The 26,395-nt window shown below is 39.3% G+C and overlaps 1 protein-coding gene across 2 annotated transcripts in view; it reads left to right on the top strand.

The window, feature by feature from the left end:
* Dpp10 (dipeptidyl peptidase like 10) overlaps positions 1–26,395 on the top strand; it is a 1,523,950-nt gene that overhangs the window by 1,348,102 nt on the left and 149,453 nt on the right. For both annotated transcript variants that reach the window (XM_060371777.1, XM_060371776.1), the window contains exons 6-7: positions 14,890–14,942; positions 15,040–15,121. In XM_060371777.1, coding sequence (XP_060227760.1) covers positions 14,890–14,942; positions 15,040–15,121 — 135 coding nt within the window. The remainder of the gene's footprint in view (positions 1–14,889; positions 14,943–15,039; positions 15,122–26,395) is intronic.

Here is a 26,395-nt window from a genome sequence, read left to right as displayed (position 1 = left end):
ATGACACCATAGTATACTGTGCTGCATCATAAGGTAATGCTGTGGCACAAATGACACTGTAGTGTCACAATATGAAACTGCATCATTGTGATGTCACTATAGGGCACTATGGTGACATAATAGGACATACACAGTTATGTCACAAGATGTCACTGAGATGTTACGATGGTGCACTTTAGTTATAAACTAGGGCTCTAGGAAATCATAACAGGATGCTGAGACGTCATAATAGGACACCCTAATGATACAGTAGGATACTGAGATGATCCGCTACAGCACTGTCCTGATGGAACAGTGCACTGTGATGACACTATAGGCCACTATGTTTATCCATAGAGCATAATTATGTGGCAGAGCCACAACAGAGCACTGTCATGTCACAAAAGGTCAATGTTACAATGCAGTAAAGTGCTGTGATATCACAAGATGGCACTGTGATAATAAAACAAAACACTACTATGACACAATAGGATGTTATGCTGACATAACAGGGCACTTTCAGATTTCATTAGGATGCCGGACTAGCACAGTAAAGCACTGTGATCATATAGTAGGACACACTGGTGACATAATAGGGCATAGTTGAAAATGTTGTGATGTCACAGTAGGGTTCTGTCATGATATTAAAATAGGACACAGTCGTGTCACAATAGAACAATGTGATGTCACTATTGGGCACTGTGATAGCACAATAGGACATTGCGCTAATACAACAGGGTAATGATATGTGACAATACAACTGTGTGATTTCACAGTAGGGCACTATGCCAACCCTTTAGGGCTCCATGATGACACGATGAGACTGTTGCCACAGTAGTGCACTGTGTTAACATCACAGGAAACGGCGGTGACACAATAGTGCACTGTTCTGTCACAATAGGACACTGTAATGACACAGTGGGGTACCTTGATGACACGATAGTATACTGTGCTGCATCATAAGGTAATGCTATGGCACAAATGACGCTGTGATGTCACAATAAGGTTTTGTGATGTTCCATTATTGTAGGCCACTGTTATGTGAAAATATAACACTGTGGTGTCACAATAGGACATTGTGGATACACAGTGGAGCACTGTGATATCACAATAGGGCTCTGTGATAAAATATGTAACCATGATGACACAATCCATCTCTGTGATGTCACAGCATGGCAGTGTTATATCACAGTAGGCTAGGCCCCTATTATATCACAATAGAGTTACAATAGAACATTTTAATAACACATTAGAACATATGATGACACAATTCAGCACTTTGGGTTCACAATGCGACATTGTGCTGGCATAATAGAGCACTGTAGAGACTTAGTCAGGCCCTGTAATAACACAATATGGCACTCTTGTGTCACAATAGGACAATTGGTATTACAGTAAGAGATGATTATTAATATAATAGGAAACTGGAATGACACAATTGGGTACTTTTCGGTGACCATAGGATTCTGGGATGGCGCACTGATGACGCAGTATGGAACATTTTTGACAAAATGGGCATGCTGAAGACACCACGGGGCATTCTGATGACAAATTGAACACTGTAGTGACACAGTATGTCACTGTTGTCTCACATAACACTGAAACATCATATTAAGTCAGGATTGTAATACAGTAGACTATATTCTGACATACCAGGGCACTCCTGGGTCACAATAGGATACATGGTGGCACAATAGGGCTCTGTGATGACAGAACATGATAAGCCTCTGCCAAAATTACACACTGTGATGTCAGAATGCAGCACTGTGATACACATTACGGTACTATTGGGTCACAGTAGGACACTATGATCACATTAAGACACTGTTATAATACAGTGGGACACTGTGAATATATAATAGGACACTCTCATGGTCCAACATGACAATGTGATGTTATTGTTGGCACAATAGGGCACTTTGATTGTTCTTTGGAACACCATCATGGCAAAATACAACACTATAATGACACAAAATGGAATGGTGATAACAATTTAAGGCATTTGGTTGGTTAAATAGAGGTTAGTGTTGGTATTACAGAACACGGCAATGATATTATTGGATACTCTTGATATTTGTGGAATCTATGCATAATCTAGCATTTTCCTGAAATGACAGAGTAGTGTGTTTGTTTACTAAGGCACTTTGGTGGGCTCCTTGGTCTCTTTAATTCAAATTAATTTAAAAAAATATGTATTTTATTTTTATGAAATGTTTTCCTTTTATTAAAGTTGGATTTTTTTTCTCATGCAGTATACTGTTTTTACACTTTCCCCTTCCTCTGCTCCTTCCTCCCCAACTTCTTTCCATACAGAACCACTCTTTTTTTTGTCTCTCACTGTAAAATACTGCTTTTTCAGAGATAACACCAAAACACAACAAAATAGAATATGATCAGATAAAACAAAACTTGAAGTTGAAGTTGGACAAGGCAAATCAACAGAAGGAAAATAGCCCAAATTAAAGACACAAGAATCAGAGATACACTCATTTACTCACTCAAGAGTCCCGTGCAAATAATAAAGTGAAAGCTAAAAAAACTTATGGGAGGACCTGCAGTAGACTCGTGAGGGCCCAGAGTTTGCTGCTCCAGTCTCTATGAGTTCATATGAGCTTTGCTTAGTTGATTTAGAGGGTCTTGTGCTCCATTACCTCTGGCACTTCTACTCTTTCTGCCTCCTATGCTGTTCCCTGAGCTCTGAGAAGAAGGATTTAATAAAGACATTACATAGGGAGCTGGGTGTTCCAAGGTCTCTCTCTGTGAAATGTCTGGCTGTGGGTCTTCATTTTGTTCCCATGTTCTGCAAGAGGAAGCTTCACTGATGGTGGCTGAATAAGGCTCTTATTTGTGAGCATGGCTGAAAATCATTAGGAATATTTATTATTAATATATTTTTTCAGACCATAATTATTTGGTTTTACCCTAGGTTCTTGGGCTATCTAGTCTCTAGTTCTTGGTCACCTAAGCAGTACTGGGTATGGATTGCATCTCATGGAATGAGCCTTAAGTCAAATCTGACATTTCTTTGTTCCTCAACAAACTTTGAGCCACCATTACCCTACCCTATTTTCTAGGCAGCGCAGATTGTAGATCAAAGGCTTTTTGGCTGGTTGGTGGTTATATTTCTTTTTTGGGTGCCTGTAGAGCATCTTCCCGTAAAAGAAGACATAGGGGTTAAGGTTATATGTAGACACCAGCTCAACCTCTCTAGGTTCAATGAGTTGTGTGGATGTTGTCTTTAACAATGGGGATTTTCTGTCAGTTTGTGGTTGGCAAGCTCCTGTCTTAGCAATAGTCTGTATGGCTTGGGGGCTTCCTTGGAACTTCTTTGGATGACAACTCAAATGGCTGTAACACAGTGTAGCTACTGGGAAACTTTATTTGGTGAGAAGAGATGGCCATTTGTGTCTCCATCTTTCTCATTATTTGGAGACTTCATGAGATCACCTTCATGTATTTTATGAAGTTTCCTCTGCAGTAGATTTCCATACTACCCTTCAAATACTGCTCATTTCTAGCTGACTCTCCCTTTATTCCCTTCTTCAAATCTATATCCTTGTCCCATCCTCACTTGATTCTCCCATTACATCTTCCCTGACCCCAGTTCACCCATAGAATCTATTTTATTTCTCTATTCAAGGAATGTCCCTGTGTCCTCCTAGTCTCTTCCTCTGTACCAGAGGTCTCAACTTGTGAATCATGACCAATTTGGCAAGCCTCTATCTACAAAAATATTTACATCATGATTCATAACAGTAACAAAATTACAGTTCTGAAGTAGCAACAAAATACTTTTGTAATTGGGGGATGCTACAGCATGGGTACTAAAGGGTTGCAACATTAGGAAGTTTGAGAACTACAGCTGTATACATTACTTCTCTGGGTCTGTAGACAGTAACCTGGTTAATATACTCATATACACAAGTATATACCATATCTACTTTTTTGGGTCTGGTTACCTCAGAATGGTTTTTCCATATCCATCCTTATGCCTACAAATTCACAATGTACTCTTTTAATAGCTTTACAATATTCCGTTGTGTAAATATATCTTATTTTCTTTATCTACTATTTTGTTGAGGAGCATTAAGGTTGATTACAGTTTCTGGGGTTACGAATAAAGCCACTATGAAAATAGTTGAGCAAGTTTTCATGTGTTAGGATGAAGCAACCTTTGGGTATAGGTCCAAGAATGGTGTAGCTGGGTCTTGAAGTAGCTCAATTTTCAACTTTCTGAGAAACTCCCATGTTGATTTCCACAGTGGCTGTATAACTTTGCACTCCCACAAACAATGGAGGACTGTTCCTCTATTCCACTCCTTGCCAACATGATTGTCACTTGTGTTATTGATCTTAGTCATTCTGACAGGTCTAAGATGGAATCTCAAAGTATTTTTAATTTGCATTTCCCTAATGGCTAAGAATGTTGAACATTTCTTTAGGTGTTTTCAGCCATATGAGATTGCTCTATTGAGAACTGTCTGTTTAGATCTGTACCGCATTTAAAAAAACAAAACAAACAAACAAACAAACAAAAAACATGTTGATTGATGGAATCTCACTGAAGACCTAAGCATGAATCTACACACCTATGGATACCTGATTTTTTATAAAGAAGTGATAAATGATAAATAAACACTGGAAAAAAGTTGGCATCTTCAACAAGTGGTGTTGGTGAAAGTACATGTCTTTAGGTACATGTAGCTAAATTCAAATAGCTCCATACTTGCCACAAAAATCATGTCTAAGTAGAACCACAAACCTCAACATATAACTGGTACACTGAATCCAAAGAAGAAAACTAGGGAATAGCCTTGAACACCTTGGCTCAGGAAACAACTTTCTGAATAGAACATTGTAGGTGCAGGAAATAAGATCAACAATTAATACATGGGACCTCATGAAACTGAAAAGATTCTGTAAGGCAAAGGACACCATCATTTAGACAGAGGCACAATGAGAAAAGAATTTTTACCATTACCGTATCCAATAGATAATTTTGTCTCAACAGAGCTGTGTTATGCCTCAATAGGACACTTTAAGTTTCAATAGGGCATTGCTACGTCACATTAGGGCATTGTGCTATCACAGCAGAGAACTATGACAACACAATACAGCACTATAACGCCACAATAAGATTCTGTGACATCATGGGAGGATATGATGATAATATCATAGGAAACTCTGCTGTCACAGCAAAGTACTATGAATGTACAATAGGGTACTCTGATGGTGCAATGGGACTCTGTAATGGCATAACATGACCTTATGATGGCACAATAGAATGCAATGGTATAACAAGACATCGTTTAGCACAACACAGCATTGAGGTGGCAGAATTTGGTATACTATAGAACTCTGTGATTATACAATAGGGCAATGTTACCCTATTGTATAATGTTACTCTATTGTATAATGTTACTCTATTGTATAATGTTACCCTATTGTATAATGTTACCCTATTGTATAATGTTACCCTATTGTATAATGTCACTGTGGAGCAAAGGGTTACCACAGTAAGATAATGTGGTAACAATATAGGACACTGTGATGATATAGTAGTACAGCAAAGACTCTCAGAAGTCTGAGACGTGTTACTGCTTGAACTGACAGAGATCAGGTTCTAAGTTGTAACATCAAACCCAGTACTGTCTCTGTCTTGGTTATATGCTTCCATTCACCAGTGCCTGGGAACACTGCAGCAAGCACATGAAAAGAGCCTTAAGCATGCCAGATTATTTGAAAAAGCAAGTTGGTCTATCAGTCAGTGTTAGCTTCTGTTATTTACACAGAAAGTTTGTTTGGTTATCTTAGAGGTAGTCTTGATACTGTGTTTTTGTGGTACTCTTCATGTCTTAGTAGAAGTTTCTATTGCTGTGATAAATAGTATAAACAAAAGCAAGTTGAAAAGGAAAGGGTTTATTTCATCAGAAGAAAGTAGGATGAGCAAAGGAGTAAGCAGTGCTAGTCCATGGCCTCTCCATCAGTTTCTGCTTCCATGTCTCCACCTTGGGGTCCTGTCCTGACTTTCTTGCATGAAATAGTACAAGGTGTACGTAGAAATAAACCTTTCCCACCAGCTCAGAAGTGGCAGTCATCACGGTGAGCTGGCTCCTCTCACATCAATAATCAAGGAAATAAACCACAGATGTGTCCACAGCCAATGTGGTAGAGGTATTTTCTCAGTTGAGTTTCTGTTCTCCAAAGTGACTTGAGAGTGTGTCCAGTTCACATAAAACTAGCCAGCACACCTTCCTTAGTAAGTCTTTCCTAGTTTAAAATTTGACACAGGAAGATGCTCGGAAACCTAAAGTGAATTCTTCTGGTTGTGCTTAGAAAATTTACTACAAGTCACATCTTGGACCCAGCTTCACCACTTTATGAGGTGAGAGCTTCCATCCTCTATTGCTTGTGAGTTCTTCACTCACTGTGTTGAAAGAAACTGTTTGCCTCTGAGAAAGCTCTTCTACAGCCAAAAAGGTGCTTCCTTTTTGAATCCTTGAGAGAAGTTAGCTACTTGTGTATGTCACATTTATTTTCAATATCATGTGTTTCTAAGCACGAATTCTTTAATATCCGTGAACTCAATGCTATCAATAGCATAGCCTTTCTTTTGGTTTGAAAAAGAAAACTTTCTTTCTTTTTTTTTTTTCATTGCAATATTTTTATTTCATTATCATCTGAAGAACAGCTCAGAGGCAGTAAAAATGTTTCAAACCCAGAGCTGGTGAGATGGTTCAGTAGTTGCAAATACCTTTTTTTAAAAATTTTATTAATTACACTTTATTCACTTTGTATCCCCCCATGAGCCCCTCCCTCCTCCCCTCCTGGTCCTTCCCTCCCTCCCCCTTTTTCAAGCATGCCCCTCCCCAAGTCCACTGATAGGGGAGGTCCCCCTTCCTTTCTTCTGATCTTAGTCTATCAGGTCTCATCAGGAGTGGCTGCATTGTCATCTTCTGTGGCCTGGTAAGGCTGCTCCCAGGGGGAGGTGATCAAAGAGCAGGCCAATTAGATTATGTCAGAGGCAGTCCCTCTTTCCATTCCCTTGGACACTAAAAATGGGCTACACCTATGCAGGGGTTCTAGGTTACCAAAAAGGAAAACTTTCAAAAGCTTAAAATGAAATTTTCTGGCTGCACTTATGAGGTCTCACTAAGAGGTTAATCTTACATTGATCTTCACACTCCCTGAGTTATATGCATGAATTTCATAGCGCCTGAGGATACTAACATCACCAGGAGAGAGCAAGCCTCACAGAGAGCTTGCAAAGCAAGGTGTCATGAAGCCAGCAAGTGAGTTTCCTTCTTTGATCACTGAGACAGGATGTTTCTCCTGTATTGTACTTGTATCCTTAATACCATCTATTTTCTTGGGCAGTCTTTCATCAGTAAAATCTACTTATTGTTTACTCTGGTAAACAATTTTTCTGTTCTAAGACCTGACAAAGATTCTCAAAACCATAGGCTGGCAATGCTGAAGGTTTCTTTTGCTATGATAAAACACCACAACCTAAAGCAACTTGGAGAAGAAACCATTTATTTCATCTTGCAGTTTATAGCTTATCATGTAGGAAAGTGAAGGCTGGAACCTGAAGACAGAAGCTGATACAGAGGCCATAGAAGCTTTCTTTTTACCAGCTTTGCTCTTCATGATTTTATCACCTGATTTCGTATTACACCCAGGTCCACCAGCCTAGGGAATCTCACTACCCCAGTGAGCTGGACCCTCATGCATCTACCATCAATTAAGAAAATGCTCCACAGCTTTACCCACAGTCCAATCTTGTGGGGCATTTCTTCAATTGAAGTTCTCTCTTTCAAAATGACTCTAGATTGTGTCAAGTTGACATAAAACTAGTCAGGGCAATTTACCCCTTGTCAACCTCACAGGCAGAGACATCGCTCTTCAACTAGAACCTTCCCTTTCTCATTGCACACAAGTTGCTTTTGGTCATGGTATCTCCTTGGTATTTTCATGGTAGCAAAAGAAATTCTAATTAAGACAGATGGGTTTTGAATGTGCACTTAAAAAGGAGAAGTTCCTAGGAGATAAATCTTATATTCAGTGGCACCATTGAGTGATTGGCTTCCATTCTTTATGCCTTCATATGCAGCATTAGTGTTGGAAAAAGAAGAACATCAGGTTACTTGAAGAATCAAGGTGACTTGAAGCTGCTGAATATGTTTTTTTTTTTTCTTTAATCCTTTGGAAGAAGTTAGTTCCTGCTATTATGTAAGCACTTGCCCATGGATATGGTACCATGAAGCTTGTGGTTTCATAGAATAAATAAATAGGCTTTTATTAGTAAAGTAACTGTTAGTTTACTTGAGTTTTTAAAATGTATATAGCCTTTCTCTTGCCCATTGACAAATTTAGTATTACTGCATTGGACAGTTTACTACATCTGTGACTTATCATAAGCATGAGTCAGTACAAGACTTCATTGTAGTTCCTGTGCTGAAACCTACAGAAACCAATGCTTGCATTTCTTTTTATTGCAGCAGAAGGAATATGAATTTTAGAGTTGGTAATAACTTTGATCCAATCCTAATTTATGTGGTAAATGTATACAATGGAATTTTATCCATCTATGAAGAAAACTAAACTTTGCAAGAAAATCTATGGAAATAGTGACAATATGAAGTAAGATACCCCTGACTCAGAAAGAAAAACATTGCATGTTCTCTCCCATTTGCATATTGGACCTTTTGCTTTTTATAGATGTGCATCAATGTAAAAGTGAGCATGTGTGGAAGCCAGGAGAGGAGAAAGGGGCCACTGAGAGGTGAAGAAAGAAGCTTTAAGGAAATGAAGTGGGAAGGGTGATAGAACTCAGGTGACATAAAAGGAGGAGCTGGGATACCAGAGAAGGGGTTACATGACAGATAGGCCGAAACTCGGGATTTATGAAAATGCCACAGGGAAAACTTCTACTTTGTAACCTAATAAAAATAAAGAGAATAAAAATGAGTGAGAAAACTTATGAAGGTAATTTAAAATACTAATGAACATTCATTGTTGCTTCCATTATCTCCTGCTCATTTTCCCCTTTACCCAATGTTTGTTTCCTGCTCACAAAGCCTTTTTGTAATGGAAATTTTTTTTAATTTCATTTTATTTTTTATTTATTACAATTTATTCACTTTGTATCCCAACTCCCTTGTTTCCTCCCAGTCGCACCCTCCCTTCTTCTTTTCCCCCTATGCCCCTCCCCTAGTCTACTGATAGGGGAGGCCCTCCTTTAAAATTCTTTTTTTCTTTCGTTTTTTTTTTATTAATTACACTTTATTCACTTTGTATCTCTCCGTAAGCCCCTCCCTCCACTCTTCCCACTCCTACCCTCCCTCCCCCTTCTTCATGCATGCCCCTCCCCAAGTCCACTGATAGGGGAGGACCTCCTCTCCTTCCTTCTGATCTTAGTCTATTAGATCACATCAGGAGTGGCTGCACTGTCATCTTCTGTGGCCTGGTAAAGCTGCTCTCCCCTCAGGGGGAGGTGTAATGGAAATCTTAAAGGGATTTTTTGTAAAGCTATTCCTTACAATGTTATGAGCCATATTTACGACAGGAAAGTCAGATATTTCATGGCTCCTGCTCTTAACACCATAATAAAAATAAAGCCTTTTAAACAAAAAGGTCACCACTCACTCCTATTAAAAGGTTTTTGTAGAATGTATCCTATCACCAACTTCCAAAAGAAACAAATCCCCTTTGGCCTGTACTTTCTGCTAGCTGTGTCATTGTGGCTCTTTATAAATGCCATCGATTTAGGCTTGCTTTCTCACAGTTCATTGTTTGAGTTGATGGCAAATCCATAATACCATTTTAAATATTCTCTGGGCCATGAAAAAAAAAGCATGCAATTTATATCAATTTGGCAGTTTAACCTCAATGCAGAGAAAGCTTTGGTGCTCTGAGATACCAAATCTGGTTTAAGCAGGAGTCAATGCATTGTTTGGTCCCTTTTTCTTGTGAGTCTAATTCTCCTTGAAATGAATATCCACAGATGTCTTTGGTAGTAACTGACATTCTAAAGGGAAAATGTGAAAAATAGTTAATGGATGAGGGGGATTTCATGATCCGATATATTAGGTCATCTTTCTAACAATGAAATTTCTCTAAACTTTGGTAATCCCAATAAATTCATGCATAGTCCTGTCAATGAATCTCTTAAGGGTAGCTTAACTGATCCTTTAGAAATAAATCTTTTATACTTGATCTTAGTCCAGAGTCCAGGAAGTGATATGAAATGAATCTGTGGTGAAGACAGAGTTGCACTGCAGGTACAAGATCTATGCCAAATAGTGTGTAGAGTGCTTAACTCACATAACAGACAGAGGTGGGCTCAGCTTTCTTTCTTACTTCAACATTCAATGCTAATTTTCAGTCTCACAGAGCCTTGTATGTAATTATAAATTATACCTAATCCTTGAGGTTGATTTCAGCACTAAATGGCATAAATTATGAAACCGCCAGCAGCCTCTGCTATGCCGTGAAGGTTCCACTTGAGCCGCATTGGTAGAGCTGCCGTACGGCCTCTGGAGTACAGTCTTGGCTTACTCTGCCCAAAGCTCTTAGAGTTGCTAGGGACAGAGCCTGGGCTCTGGTCATTTTGATAAGCCAAGCTCAGCCATCAATTCTCTATATTCAAATTAAACGAACAAGTGATGGAGAAAATCAGAGCAAGAGATTTATTTAATTTGGTCACACTGAGAGTTCTGAGAGGTCAAGGGCACCAAAGTTTATCTTCAGGATCCTGATGCGAGGCTTACATAGAGGGTCAGAGTTATTCACAGTGGGCTCCCAGGTTCTTGTATGCAGGAACAAGGAGTTGGATGGAGACACATGGATATTAGCCAAAACAACAACACATTAGAGACAGATACTCTTGCAAAGGAGGAAGCAGGCTGGACATAAGAGAAAACTTGTCAACCCAAGCAGACTCATTATATAAATAATTTGGGGCTTCTTTGTCACATATGGGTTTTTGAAGTTGTTTGGATTGCATGGATTTGTGGGGCTCAATTCCATAGCATGAGATTTCTTACATATGCTTTGCTACACATACTTCTACATATAATCATATGTGTGCACTTTAGTAGTATTAATAAGCCATAGGTTACTGCAGATAGGCTGTTCCTCTGTGCCACATGAGTAGGATTTAGGTGGCCTAATGCAGGAGTTCCCAGCTTTTCCCTTTCTGAGTGGTTTCTCTCCCACATTAACTTTCCTGCCTCTGGCCAGGAATCCCCCAGGCAATTCCTGTTTCTATTCTCCTCTACTTCCTCACTCAGCCTGGGTGGCTACCAGATTACTCCTCAATATAGAGTTTGATATGTCTTTCCCATAAAGAAAGGGAGCCTAGACTAAAAGGAAATGACTTAAATGTTAAAGAATACTTGCCTTTAGGTCTTTGGGTATGGTTGAGGCCTCCTAAACTTTTTCCCTTACAATTCATGTTATCCTGTCTATTCTTACTGTTCTTGTGCAGCAAGCATCTGGCCAGTCATGTTGGTGAGACTTTATGGCCTCTTGTTTCTGATATTACAAACAGACACAATCTTATGGAAAAATTTCTGATCCTCTGGCACTTACAATCTTTCTGCTCCTACTTCTGCAATGATCCCAGAGCCTAAGGTTTGTGATTTGTATTGTAGATGTGTTCAGTAGAACTGGGTTCCACTACTGGGCATTTTGATTGCTTGTGGTTTTCTTTAATGGTCTCTGCCTGATGGAAAGATGTAATTATATTATACTCTAAAGAAAAGAAAAAATAATTTTAAAAGAATACTAGAATGAGATATTTAATGATAGGAATGTTGTCGAAGGCAGGATAAGGGGTGAATTTAGAAGAGTCTCTTTCAATAGATGTTCACTGAAGGTAAATACACTTCTCATTGAATATCCTACTTTTTACATTAATCTAGAATTTTACAGATGGAAGGAGAGAGGGAGGAAATAAAGAAGAGAGAGAGACTCTTAGCCTCATAATCCATGTCCTAAATTTTACTGTGGGTATAGGATTTCAATTTAATTCCACAAAGTTATACAACAAGTTGTATTTGGGGTCATGCAGGGGAATGGCATGCTCAGCTTATGCGTTGTAAAAAAGGACAATGAATGTACAGAACAGAGCTCTAAGACCTGTACAGCGTTAGGTTCTATATGCTTTGCAGCATATAGATGGAACCAAAGCACTAAAATATTACTGCAACTTGCTCTAGTTTTACAGACCAGTCAAGGCTACAAAGATAACTTAGAAGGGATTTTCTATGACATTCCTGCAGAAAGAAAAAAATGTTGTAACGGACAAAAATCAGAGCACACATGTATATTTCCTATTCTCCAATTCACATCATCTGAAGGGCAGCCAAGAATTTTGTCTTTTATTTCATTTGTTCTATGTGTGTATGTGGTATGCATATGTGCATATATGCATGTTTTAATTGTGTGTGTGTGTCTGTCTGTCTGTCTGTGCATGTATGTGAAGGCCAAGCATGGGTATCAGGAATCGTCATCAATCAATTTCCTATGTTAGTTACTAAGGCAGAGTCTCTCATCAAACCTAGAGCTTACCAGTACGATTACATTTGCTGGCTAGGAATCCCTGTCTTCATCTTCTGTGGCAGCAATTATAGGAGGGCCACCAAGCCCATCTACCACATATATGGGTGCTGAAATTACAGGTAAGCTCGCATACACAGTCAACGTTTACATGGGCTCCTACAGGTTTCAACTCTGGTCCTCATGCTTACACCGCAATAACCTTAATTACTGAGTCATTTATCGAGCACCAATGTAAGTAATTTAGACTTCCACAGAAGAGCTGGTAACCTTTAGAGTAGCTATTATAAACAGATACCAGCTGGAGCTACCAACTCATGTTTCAGTGATTACTTTGGTGGTCTGCTTTGCTCCAACTGTTAATGCTTAAAAAAATGTTGCTTCCAAGATTAATGTGGGGCTAGAAACCTGGACTCATTGCTGGTGGATCAGTGGCAGGGGTGAATGGCTTCTTTGAACTCATAACACAGTTCATGCATTTATCTGCTGTTAAGAGCAATTGCCCGGTTGACAGGTTGCTTTGGTGAATAGAACTTTTAGAGATAAAAGATGTTGACAGAGGCAGGCATATTTCTTATGTCTTTCTCAGCTGTAATGATTTCAAGCTTGAGGTCAGTGCCTTCTTTGGCAGAATATATGCTAAAACTGGAAGCTAGGCAGACAGTGTTGACATGCATTATGAAGGATGACATGCAAACACATTTTAAAAAATCTTGAAGTTAGCAGAAAGAGAAGTAGCTGAGTTATAAAGCTCTTGCCACACAAGCATGGGGACCTGGATTTGTTCTCCAGAACTCAAATAAAACTAGACATGAGGTTACAGAGTTCTCTCAGTGCTTAGGCCTACTGGCTTCTCTTTTAAAGGATCTAGGTGTGATTCCCAGAACTCACATGGTGGCTAATAGCCATCTCTAACTCCAGTTTCAGGGTACCTGACACCTTTCTTCTGGCCTCCATGAACAATGCAAGTATACTGCAATCAGGCAAAACACTCATGTAGGTACACTATACATATATGTGTGTGTGTGTGTGTATGTATGTATACACACATATACATATGTGTCTGCACATACAAGTCTCCACACAAAGCTAAATAAAAATAACAAAATCAGTCTTAAAGATAATTTTATTGAATATGATATGAATGTCAACATAGATACCAACAAAACCCACTTTTTGAACTCAGTAAAGCCAATCTCAGATTTGAAAAATATTCCAGAAACAAAAAAACAAATGAGGCCTCGAAAGAAGCAACACTAGTGAAGGCAAAGATGGGCAATTTACTGCTAAAAGGGAACATTTATAGTGCTTTGCCAATTTGTGGCTAATTTATTTAATCAAAATTATTGTTACAGTGAGGGGAAGCAGAGGCTTTACATTTAACCTTTTTTTAGTTGACAATATTAATGATGTATGCATTACACCCTCAATAGAGTAACAAAAGTCTCCATTTGTAATTGTAGAATGAGAATGGGAAGTATCAGTGTCAATCCACAAGCCAGTAATATTCCCACACAGATAGGTGAGTTAAGAATTGTGTTTACCAGCTTGACATAGCTTCAGAAAGACATAATTTTCCCTGGCATAGAGCATGCTCACCACTACTTTCCAAATTTATCCTTTTCAGTTTTCTCATTTCTTCCAGATTCCTTCATTTCATCATTTTAGCTTAGGGAAACAGAAATTCAGACAGCTTCGTGCTCTGCACTGCGTTTCTGTGTGTAAGATTTTGTTTTGCCCTATGGATGCAATTAGCCTTGGGAAAATGAGTTTTCAAAGAAGCAGAGCACATGTGCATTTCCCTACCCCCATCTGTGTGTATGTGCGCGCGCGCGCGTGCGCGCGCGTGTGTGTGTGTGTGTGTGTGTGTGTGTGTATGTGCGTGTGTGTATGTGCGTGTGTGTGTGTGTGTGTGTGTGTGTGTGTGTGTGCGCTCATGACCCTTTGGAACACGAGGTCAACCTGGGCTCTAGTTCCTCAGGTGGTATCTGTGTTTTGTTGTTGTTGGATTTTGCTTTGTGTTTTAAGAAAGAGTAACCCAGAGGCCCTGACTCTATGCTGAACCGTGCCCCAGGCACAGGCTCCTTAAAATTATGTGTTCCATAAGTGACTAGCTATTTTTCCTTAGAGAGAGAAGAGAGGAAAGGACAGAGAGGACAGGTTAGGGAGAATGGATAATAGGAAAACCTGTTTTCTGCTCAAGAAGGTACAAAAAGGCAATGAATACCTTAACTGCCATAATTCATAATATCTTATGTTTTCCTTAACAGCCACTCTTTAGTGTGCATTAATACCAATCCTTTACTGAGAACTATGATTGATTACTCTATTCTTTTCTTATTTCAGATTTTTCATTACTCATTTAACGCTTCATATTTGATTTACAACATACACACTAGGTAAGTTCTTTGGTTTTCTGTGTTTTCTGAGCCACTGTCAAGCTAAGTTGTCATTGATGTCAGTTTGCTCATGTGAAAATATTTACATCTTTTTAAGGGAAGTGTGGGAGCTGAATCCTCCAGAAGTAGAGGACTCAGTGTTGCAGTATGCGGCCTGGGGTGTGCAAGGACAGCAACTGGTAAGCTTGCTCCGCCCCAGACCCTGTCCAGTGAGGCTAAAAGTAACGTATTTACAGAACTCACCTTCTTGTGCAATATACCCTGCAAACATTGGTGCTTTCCTAAGTTCTCTGCATTATTCATCCAACGTGATTCCCTAAGAATATATCAAATCAGGGTTGGGAGATAGTTCAGTGGGTAAGGCACTTGCCAAGGAGCATGAAGACCTCAGTCTGACCTTTGGAACTTGAGGCCATGCTCATAAAAAGCTGGGTGTGATGGCATGTGCTTGTAAGCCCACCCTGGAGACACTGAACATGCTGGCCAACCAGCATGGACCACTCAGTTCCATCTCTACTAGTACTGCTTGTATTTGACCAATTTAAAAAGTGTACTATATGGTCCCACTAGTAAAAACCGGAAAAATCCGGGATATTAAGCCTTTCACAAAATTCACACTGCCTACTACTGTCAATTATTTTGCAAAATTATAGCAAAATTCTGGAGGCAGAAGTATTTGACAATTATCTGCGCATTTGTATACTTATTTCGCCTTTTTTATTTGTTTGTTTGTTTGGTCTTTAAGACAAGGTTTTATGTAGCCCATTCTGGTCTTCAACTACCTACGTACATAAGGATGGCCTTGAATCTCTGGTCCTTCTGCCACCACCTCCTACATGGTGGTATTACAAGCATATCCTACCACACCAGTATTATTTGTGTGGAAGTCAGAACATAACTTGTTCTCAGCTACCACATTAATATGTGTGTGGAAGTCAGAACATAACTTGTTCTCAGCTCTCTCCTTCTATCATCTGAGACCTAGGCATCTTCCTCAGGTCATCAAGCTTGGAGGCAAGCTCCTTCAGCACTAACCCTCTCCAGACCCAACGATGTTAGTGCCTTAATTTTCTTTTCTAACACAAACATAGAAGGCTGTAGCATTCTCTAAATTCTACATATTCCTTACCTAAAAGACTTGATAATGATGTTTTGGTAAGATTTGATTGCGTTTTCCATTGAGATGTCTCTTTTCAGATGAATTAAGATGGTCCTTATTTTTTTACTCGTGGCAGTATGGAATTGGTGTCAGCGTTCAGCTGTATTATGTAGACAGAAGAAGGTCTATATTTGGAATGTGACCCGACCTACATGGTTTATTGCTTAACTCGCAATTTGACGAATGTGTTATGTGGAGAATTGCGTAGATTTCCCCAGTGGTGGATGTTTTTCTCTCTGACACTTTTCATACAATGTCGACATTTATGTCCTATTCATCTTCCCTTGCTAATGATTTTGAGAGACTCATGTATTTCTTTGGGGTGCTGTCAATTATACGTGTGAAATTGAACTACAATTTCAAGAGTAAGGGGATTACATAATGACAACTACATCTGAAAAGTGAAATAGAATTCATGATAATTTAATCAACATGTATTTGTCTTATTAACAGGGCTAAACATAATATTTAAAATGTATTTTACTGAGTTTAGGAACATCTAGATGTTTTAAAAATTAAAATTCATAGTTCAACATTAGCCAGAAGGGCTGAAGTATATTTCTCTTTTTTTGTGCTCTTCAATTTCTCCATTAATAAAATGAAAACATCTACACCCTCACCATCATATCATGATAAAATTTTGAATAATATTACCCACCCACTACTACTATTAGGCCAGTCAACATTGTTGTTTTTATGAATAATTCATTATAAATTCAATCAATTTATTAATGCAAACAATTATTTTTAAGTATAATTTATTTATTACAATTTATTTACTTTGTATCCCAGCTGTAACTACCACCCTTGTCCCCTCCCAATCCTTCCCTCCCTTCCTCTCTTCCTCCCTCATCTCCTCCCATGCCCCTTCCCCATCCCATTGATAGGGGAGGACCTCCTCCCCTTCCATCTAGCAAACAATTATTTTTAATACTGCTAACTTAAAAATGAAGCAGCAATAGCAATTTGAAAAATCAGATACAGAAAAGCAAATATTGCTCTATGTTCATTGAAAAAATACACAAAACTTTATTTTTTATTTTTTTTCATTCATTCAATTTATATCCAGATTGTAGCCTTCCCAGTACCACCCTCCCTCTCTCTTCTCCCTTATCCTCCTCTCCTAGTCTACATAAAGGGGGATCCCTCCTTCCCTACCAGCTGTCCCTAGTTTGTCAAGTCTCTCCAGGATTGTCTGTATCCTTGTCCTTTGTAGTATGACAAGACAGCTCTGCCAGGGAGAAGTGATCAAAGAGATGGCAACAGAGTCCATTTCAGAGACAGCATCTGCTATCCTTATTAGGGAACCCACATGAAGACCGAGCTGCCTATGGGCTACATCTGAGCAAGGGGTCTAGGTCCTCTCAGTGCATGGTTCTTGGTTGGTGCATCAGTCTCTGCAGGCCTGTCTCAGTCCAGATTTGCTCATCTCTATGGAGAGCTCCTGTACCTTCCAAGTCCTTCTATCCTCCCAAAGTTTTGTTTTGTTTTTTTTATGTCTGTTTGGATTTTTTTAAATTAATTAATAAACATATCAGTCATAGGTCCCTCCCTCCTCTCCTCTCAGTCCCATCCTCCCTTTTCCTCTATTCTTTAGAATAGGGTACCTCCTCCCTGACACCCTAGCTCATCTATTCATATGAGGACTGAGTTCATCTTCTTCTTCTGTGGCCTTGTAGGGAAGTCCCATCAGGGAGAAGTGATCAAAAAACAGGCAACATAGTCTATATCAGAGCTATCTCCCACCCACTCCCCTAACTCAGAGAATTGGGTCCTGCTACAAGATGTACAGGGATAAATATAAACAGGATAGAACAAAAATTGAGGAAATGTCCAAACTATGCCTGGCCCAACCAAAGAACCACCCTATTGGAGAGTGCCAAACACTGACACTATGAACTATGCTCTGCTAAAGATGCAGACAGTAGGCTGTCAGAGTTGTCCTCTGAGTGGCTAAGTGACTAAGTCCTCTAAGTGACTCAGCATGAAGCTTAAGATGCCCATCGATTTATTTTCCTGGAGTAGTCTGTCTATCCTGTACTATATGTCTAAAATCTGCTTATAAGTGCATATACCATGTGTACCTTTCTGGGTCACTCAGTGTGTGTGTGTGTGTGTGTGTGTGTGTGTGTGTGTGTGTGTCTGTGTGTGTGTTTGCTTGTTTTTTCTAGCTCCATTCATTTGCCTGCAAATTTCATGATTTTCTTTTGTTGTTGTTGTTTCTCATTTATTTAATTTATTTACTTTACATCCTTGTAGCCCCTTCCCTCCTTCTGTCTTAGTCCTACACTCTCCCCCTTCCCTCTCAGCCCTTCCCTTTTCCTCAGAAAAGCTGAGCTCCCTTTTGCATCCACCTCAGCTCATCAAGTTGCATCAGGACTGACGGTATCCTCTTTACCCCTGGCTTGTCAAGGAAGGCCTGCCGGGGGAAAATGATCTAAAAGCTAGTAAGTGAGTCCCTGTCCAATGCAGTCCCCACTTCACTTCCTAGAGCACCCACTTGAAGACTAAGTTGCTCATCTTTGTAGGGGGCCTAGATCCAATTCATAAATGGTCCTTGGTTGATGCTTGAGTCTCAGCAAACCCCATTGGGCCCTGATTTTTTGACTCTGTTGTTTTTCTTCCGGCTCTCCTGTCACTTCTGAGTCCTTTTCTTTTTCCTCCCACTATTCCTCAAGACTACCTATGCATCCCGCAGTGTTTGGCTGTGAGTTTCAGCATCAGTTTTGAGGCTATTCTGGGTAGAGCCACTCAGAGGACAACTCTGACAGCCTACTGTCTGCATCTTTAGCAGAGCACAGTTCATAGTGTCAGTGTTTGGCACTCTCCAATAGGGTGGTTCTTTGGTTGGGCCAGGCATAGTTTGGACATTTCCTCAATTTTTGTTCTATCCTGTTTATATTTATCCCTGTACATCTTGTAGCAGGACCCAATTGAGGATATATCAATCTCAATTGGAAGGGGAGGTAGAATACACAGAGTTTGAGGAGAGGAAACAAGGTAGGAGAGGGGGCACAAAGAGTTAAGAGGGTGGAGATCAGACATGAGGAGAGCAAGGACAAGAGGATAGATGCCTATAAAGAAAAGAGATACTGAGGGTGGAGACATCTCTGTGACAAACTGGAGACCTAAGTCACGGTAGGTGCCTAGGAGGATATGAGAGGGGTTCAAGCAGAAAGTCCTAGTAGCAGAGACTGTAGAGAATGAAGAGGACATCCTCTAACTTGACTAGTCTTCTAATAAAGGGTAGGAAACACCAACCACCCCCATAAAAACCATGACAAAAAATTTACACTGCCTAAGAGAGTTCCTTGTGTTTGTAATGGCTGAGTAGTATTTCCTTGTGTAAATGTGCCACAGTTTCTTTATCCATTCTTTGGTTGAGGGACTTCTAGGTTGTTTCCAGTTTCTGGCTACTATGATTAAAGCTGGTATAAACATGACTGAACAGATGTCCGTGTTGTATTGTGCAGCATCTTTCTGGTGTATGTCCAGGAGTGGTATAACTGAGTCTTGACATATGGCTATTCCCAGTTTCCTAATAAAGCACCAGAATGTTTACCAACATGGTTGTACAAGTTTGCACTCTCACCAGCAATGGAGGAGTGTTCCACTTTCTCCACATCCTTGCCAGCATGTGTTGTCACTGAGTTTCTTATCTTAGCCCTTCTGATGAGTGTAAGATGGAATCTGAGTAATTTTGATTTGCATTTCCCTGATAACTAAGGACATTGAGCATTTAAGTGCTTCTCTACCATTCAATATTCCTCTGTTGAGAATTCGCTGTTTATCTCTGTATACCATTGTTTAATTGTATTATTTGGTTTGTTGGTGTTGAATTTCTTGTGTTCTTTATATATTTTGGATATTAGACCTTTGTCAGATGGTGAATATATTTTCCCAAAGTGGAGACTGCCATTTCATCCAATTGAGAGTGTTCTTTGCTTTACAGAAGCTTTCAGTTTCAAGAGGTTCCATTTATTAATTGTATATCTTAAAGCCTTAACTGTTGTTCTGTTCAGGAAGTTGTCTTGTGTGCCAATGAGTTCAAGGCTCTTCCCCACTTTCTCCCCCAGCAGATTTAGAGTGTCTGGTTTTATGTTGAGGTTTTTGATACTCTTGGACTTGAGTTTTGTACAGGGTAATAAATATTGATCTATTTGCATTTTTAACATGTAAACATCCAGTTAGAGCAGCACCATTTTGCTGAAGATGTGGTCTTATTTCCATTGTATGTTTTTCAATCCTCTGTCACAAAGCAGGTGTGCATAGGTATGTGAGTTTATTTCTGGGTCTTTGATTCCATTCCATTGATCACCCAGCCTGATTCTATGCCTGATCAATGTAGTTTTTATTACTATTGCAACACCTTCACTCTTCTATAAGATTCCATGTTCTCTGCCCAAAGTTTGGCTGTAAGTCTCAGCATCTGCTTCAATCCCCTAGTACATTTACATAATGGAATACTTACTACTCAGTTATTAAAAACAAGGAATTCATGAAATTTGCAGGCAAATGGATGGATCTAGAAAAGATCATCCTGGGTGAGGTAACCCAGTACCAGTAAGACATGCATGGTATATACTCACTTATAAGTAGAAATTATCTATGTAGTATAGGATAACCATACTAAAATCCACAGACTAAGGAAACTAAATAACGAGGAGGACCTTAGAGAGGGTGCTCAATTCTCATTCAAAAGGGCAAATAGAATAGACACCAGAAGCAGTTGAAGAGAGGGAACAGAATGGGAGCCTACCAGATGCACTCTGAAAGACTCCACAAGACATTCTTGAATCAAGTATGTTTGAGATGGAGTCTACGGTTGCAGTAGGCCACAGGATGTTGGCCAGGGCATTACTTATGTTGGCATCTCGTGTTCACCAGTGCTAAAATGAAAACATTCATCTTTGCCTTTAAGCCTTAGTCATGCACAATACTATGTCGTTGTAACTTTACTTTAAAAACATGATTTCAATAGTTTTGTTTTAAGCATGCGGATAATGAAGAAGAAGGAATAAAGCAGGTAGGAAAAAAATTGAGAGCTCTGTATCATTTATTAAAGTCACAGTGTGGCATTCAGTAATATTTGAGTGTCAGGTGTGGAGAGCAGTGTCATGATACATAATCTATATTTCTGACCAGCACACATTTGTGGTGATTTTGTGAATGTATTTATTCCCTAAAACAGAAACTAAGAGTTAAATGTAATGTTTGAAGCAACTGATTAAAATGCAGAGTAAATCTGTAATTCTCTATATGTTTAATACAGTTTTATGGACTTATATGAGAGCTAGATTGAGCAAATAATAGGCTTACAAAATGTTGAGAAATGCATATGTGAGCATGATAGCCACCAAATTGTATTTCACAAATAAATCCTTCAAAATAATCTACATTCACTGTACTTTCTGCATTATATAGATAAGTAGTTTAATTAATAACCATGAAGCAAATAAACCAGTGATTTTTTTTTAATGAAACAGAATACAGCTGTCCAGATACCAGTGTTTTCCAGTATGCTTGCATTTACCCTGCACACACTAGAGAAACTTTAGAACCCACTTTTAATCCTCATTTGCATGACTGTCTGTAGAACTGGTTCTCTGCAGAGGTGCAGAAACAAGATGTTAACGATTACATCAGAACCAAGAACATGTATGCCTGTTGGATGCAGAAGAAAAATGTACAGGAACCAGAAGCAGAAGGAAAGGAGTAGAGAGCGGGAGCTGGAGGTGGAGAGCCACCTACATCTCAGTGCTCATGGTGTCAGCGTGAGCAATTGCACTGGGCCTCTTATTCCATCCAAATCAGAACTAATACAATTCTAAAACCTAGGCACACAGTAACGTCATGTTTCTTGAGAATCCTTAGAAAGTCTTCATAACATTGACTGCTTTCAGTGATTCTCATTTTCTAGGCCTTGTATATCTGAACTAAAATGATGTCACTTTGGCATTGTCAATGATGTAGTGTCGAATTGTTTGGTTTATTTCATAATTCTCAACATTTAATTATTCCACATATTTTCAAGACGGCTATTAAAAACACTCTCCTCTTCAGGGACACGGTGCATAGACACGCATGTAGGCAAAACACCCATACACATAAAATAAACATTAAAAGCTTTAAAAATAAATACATAAACCATGATTATAGAGTTTCCTATTAAAATCTTTTTTGAATGAAATTTGGATCTATTGAGCAGAGGTAAAAGACAAAATTAGGACTAGCATTTATTTTCTATATGAATATACCTTATATTCTGCTTGGCTTATCTTTATTTCATTTTTGAAAGACTTCATTTTTATTAAATTTGATTTTGTGTGTATATGTGGGCACAAACATACACATATGGGTGCAGGTGCCTATAGAGGCCAGAAAAGGCTGGAGTTATAGGCAGTTGTGAGTCTCCCAACATAGCTGCTAGAAACTAAATGTAGATGCTCTGGAAAAGCAGTGTTCCCTCTTAAGCAATGAGCCATCTCTCCTGCCCCTTCACTTATATTTTCTCCCTAGCTTATTTCCTAGTCACTGATGTAGAGCTAATTGTAATGCCTCCCCAATATTTTTGTTATTTAATACGTTCATACAAATACAAGGCACCCCAAGTAAGACCTGCGATAAGTAGTTCAGTTGTCAATTTTTATTGTTATTTTAAAATTATAAAGGAAATATTTCATTGCATGAATTTTTAAATTATGTGGGATTTTAATGTGGGTAGTTTTATGGGAACTAAACCACAGGTTTTTTTGGGGGGAAAGGCTTTTGTAAATGTCTAAAGTCATTTATAAAACTTTTGAAAAGGCATCAGTATTTATCAAGGTTGTATCATGGTACATGTAAGCATAGATGCAAATAAATGAAAAGGCATGAATACACAAATGGCTAATGGCGCATTTCATATGACTATGACAGTCTTTGTCAATATTCCAGGCTATCAGCAAACTCAGCAATATGATTCTATGATTGATGAGTCAGTGCAATACTTTAATTAGTTATGGATTCAATAAATTAAAGTGTTCATGATTGTGTACTTACTTGGGGACAATTAATTTCTGATCTTTGATTTTAATTTTCTAATCTTATGTGCTACATAAACAAAATCTTGATTATGCAGAAAACTAGAAGAGACAGTCACATGATGTGTGTGATAAAAAAAGTTTAGCTTGGAGCTTTATTAATTGTACAGCGTTTTCAGTTGCATTACTGTGAGAGAAAAATTTTGAATGTGGCAAATATTGTGATTAAAATACCTTGGAAGCAGCAAAAGCATTTATTTTCTGGAGAAGTTGGTGAATATATATATATATATATATATATATATATATATATATATATATGAAGCAAGTGTTTTATTAGAAGAAATGGTTTCAATAAATATTCTAGAAAGAGAAGACATAGTAAGGGGAACAGGGTCTTCTCTGACATGAACTTAGTGGCTGGTTCTTTAATTGCCACCCCCTGGGGGGGGGGGAAGCAGCCTTGCCAGAGCACAGATGAGGACAATGTAGCCAGTCCTGATGAGACCTGATAAACTAGGGTCAGATGGAAGAGGAGGATGTCCTCCTCTATCAGTGGACTTGGAGAGGGGCTTGGGAAGAGATGAGGGAGGGAGCTGGAATTGGGAGAGAATGAGGGAGAGGGCTACAGCTGGGATAAAAAAATGAATAAACTGTAATTAGTAAAAGAATAAAAATTTAAAAAAAAGAAAAGCAGGAGATTTTGCCTTCCTGCTTAGACAGTTATTGCACAGTAGACATGTAATTATTCAGATCGCTATGTATGAACGTCTGAGAGAAGGCTGAGGTGCAAAAGTGTAGTTATTTTCTATTGATTTCTGCTTTTAATCTGGACAGATTTCTGCCTCCTGAGAGGCTAGCAGGAGGCTAGCAGGTCTTGGAGCATGTGAGTGACAGTGTGAAAAATATCACCTGAAATCCAATTGGCTATTGTTCTAAATAGTATTCTCAATAGCCATTTTAGGTCTGGTGTTGCATACACCAGGATAGGCCGTCATCATTTCAAGCTCTTAACCATCACTATTACAAGCTCTCTTCCCTACCAAGTTAAACTGGAGGGCAAACGAGCTCTTGACTTTTAAGTATTGTGCTGTTCGGTTTACAGAAGGGTCAGCTGCACATGCTGGTGTGTGGAAGACAGAGATTGTATTAAGTATACCACAGAACACTAATCCAAGAGATCTGGTTATTGCCTTAAGTGGTGGACTGAATGCGAATGCCCCCCCGAGGTTGATACATCTTAATAACTGGTCCCTAGTTGGTGGAACTACTGTTTGAGAGCGGTTAGGAGGTATGGACTGCTGGAGCAAGTGTATCAGTGGGGGTGGACTTTGAGGCTTCAGAAGCCCGTGAGGGGTGGTTGGGATAATAATGGTCCCCATAGGCTCATATATTTGAATGCTTAGTCACCAGGGAGTAATACTACTTAAGAAACCAAAATTATTACCGTACAACTGCTCTTACAACTAAGTTGTGACCTATTTTTTGAGCAGATTCTTTTTTAAAAATTATTATTATTTACTACAATTTATTGACTTTGTGTCCAGGCTCATCCTGGATACTTTGTGGCCTCCCTCATCTGCTCCCAACTCCACCCTCCCTCTCTCTTCTGCCCTGTACTCTTTCCCCAGTCCACTGTTAGGGGAGGTCCTCCTCCCCTTCCATCTGATCCTAGTCTATCAGGTCCTTATTGTCTTCCTCTGTGGCCTGGCAAGGCTGCACCCACCAGGGGGTGGTGATCAGAGAGCCAGCCACTGAGTTCATGTCAGAGAGAGCCCCTGCTTCCCTTATTAGGAAACCCACTTGGAGAATTATGTCTGTGGACTACATCTGAGCAGGGTTTTTAGGTCCTCTCCATGCATGGTCCTTGGTTGGGGTGTCAGAATCTGCAGGGTCCCCAGGGCCCAGGGCCCACTTTTTATTTATTTTTATTTTTTTTTTACTCTGTTGGTTTCCTATTGGAGTTCCTGTCTCCTCCAGGTTTTTCTATCTCCCCTGCTTTCATAAAATTCCATGCATTCTATCCAAAGTTTGGCTATGAGTCACAGCCTCTGCTTGGATACCTCTATCAGTAGATTGTTCAGAAGCCATCTGTGGCAGGCTCCTGTCCTTTTCCCTGTCTTCTTCTGCTTTTGATATCTATCCCGTTTGTCCTTCTGAATGAGGAATGGGCTCAAGTGTCATTTGAATGACTTCATCTTTAGTCAAACTCACTAAAGACTAATAGTTTGTGGTCTTTTTTGTGTTCCTTGAGGATCAATAATTTTCTCTATTTTATCGGTTACTTTTCTGAAATAAAATGCCAATAAAAAGCAATTTAAAGAAGAAAGGGTTTATTTTAGCAAATGATTCAGAATGATAGCGTCTCCAATGGTGGAGAGGGAAGTAGAGAGGTCACATTTCATCCACAAATGGAAAGCTGAGAGAGAGAACAGGAAGTGGAGCAAGTCCATAAATCTTTGAAGCCTGTCCTCCAATGGTGTGCTTCCTCCACCAAGGCTGCAACTTTTAAAGGTTCCATAACTTCACCAAATTAAAGATCAGGCCAATCAGTTCATGTCAGAGACAGTCCCTGTTCCCATTACTATGGAACCCACTTGGATATTGAACTGCCATGGGCTACATCTGTGCAGGGGTCTTAGGTTATCTCCATGCATGGTCCTTGGTTAGAGTATCAGTCTCAGGAAAGACCCCTGTGCTCAGATTTTTTTGGTTCCATTGCTTTCCTTGTGGACCTCCTGTCCTCTCCAGATCTTACTGTTTCCCACTTCTTTCATAAGATTCCCTGCACTCTGCCCAAATGTATACCATAAGTCTCAGCATCTGCACTGATAGTCTGCAGGGCAGAGCCTTTCAGAGGCCCTCTGTGGCAGGCTCCTGACTTGTTCCCTTTTTTCTCCTTCTTCTGATGTCCATCCTCTTTGCCTTCTGGATAGGAATTGAGCATTTTAGCAAGAGTCTTCTCTCTTGATTAGTTTCTTTAGGTGTACAGATTTTAGTAGGTTTATCCTATATTATATGTCTATATGAGTGAGTATATACCATGTGCATCTTTCTGATTCTGGGATAGCTCACTCAGGAGGATCTTTTCCAGATCCCACCATTTACCTGAAAATTTCATGATTTCCTTGTTTTTTATTGCTGAGTAATATTCCATTGTGTAGATGTACCACAATTTCTGTATCCATTACTCCACTGAGGGGCATCTGGGCTGTTTCCAGCTTCTGGCTATTACAAATAAAGCTGCTACAAACATGGTTGAGCAAATGTCC

Source organism: Meriones unguiculatus, chromosome 18, assembly GCF_030254825.1.
Source record: "Meriones unguiculatus strain TT.TT164.6M chromosome 18, Bangor_MerUng_6.1, whole genome shotgun sequence".
In the NCBI taxonomy this organism is placed as follows: domain Eukaryota; kingdom Metazoa; phylum Chordata; class Mammalia; order Rodentia; family Muridae; genus Meriones; species Meriones unguiculatus.
Note: the sequence above shows the minus strand (reverse complement) of the source record. Positions and strands in the feature narration are given on the sequence as shown.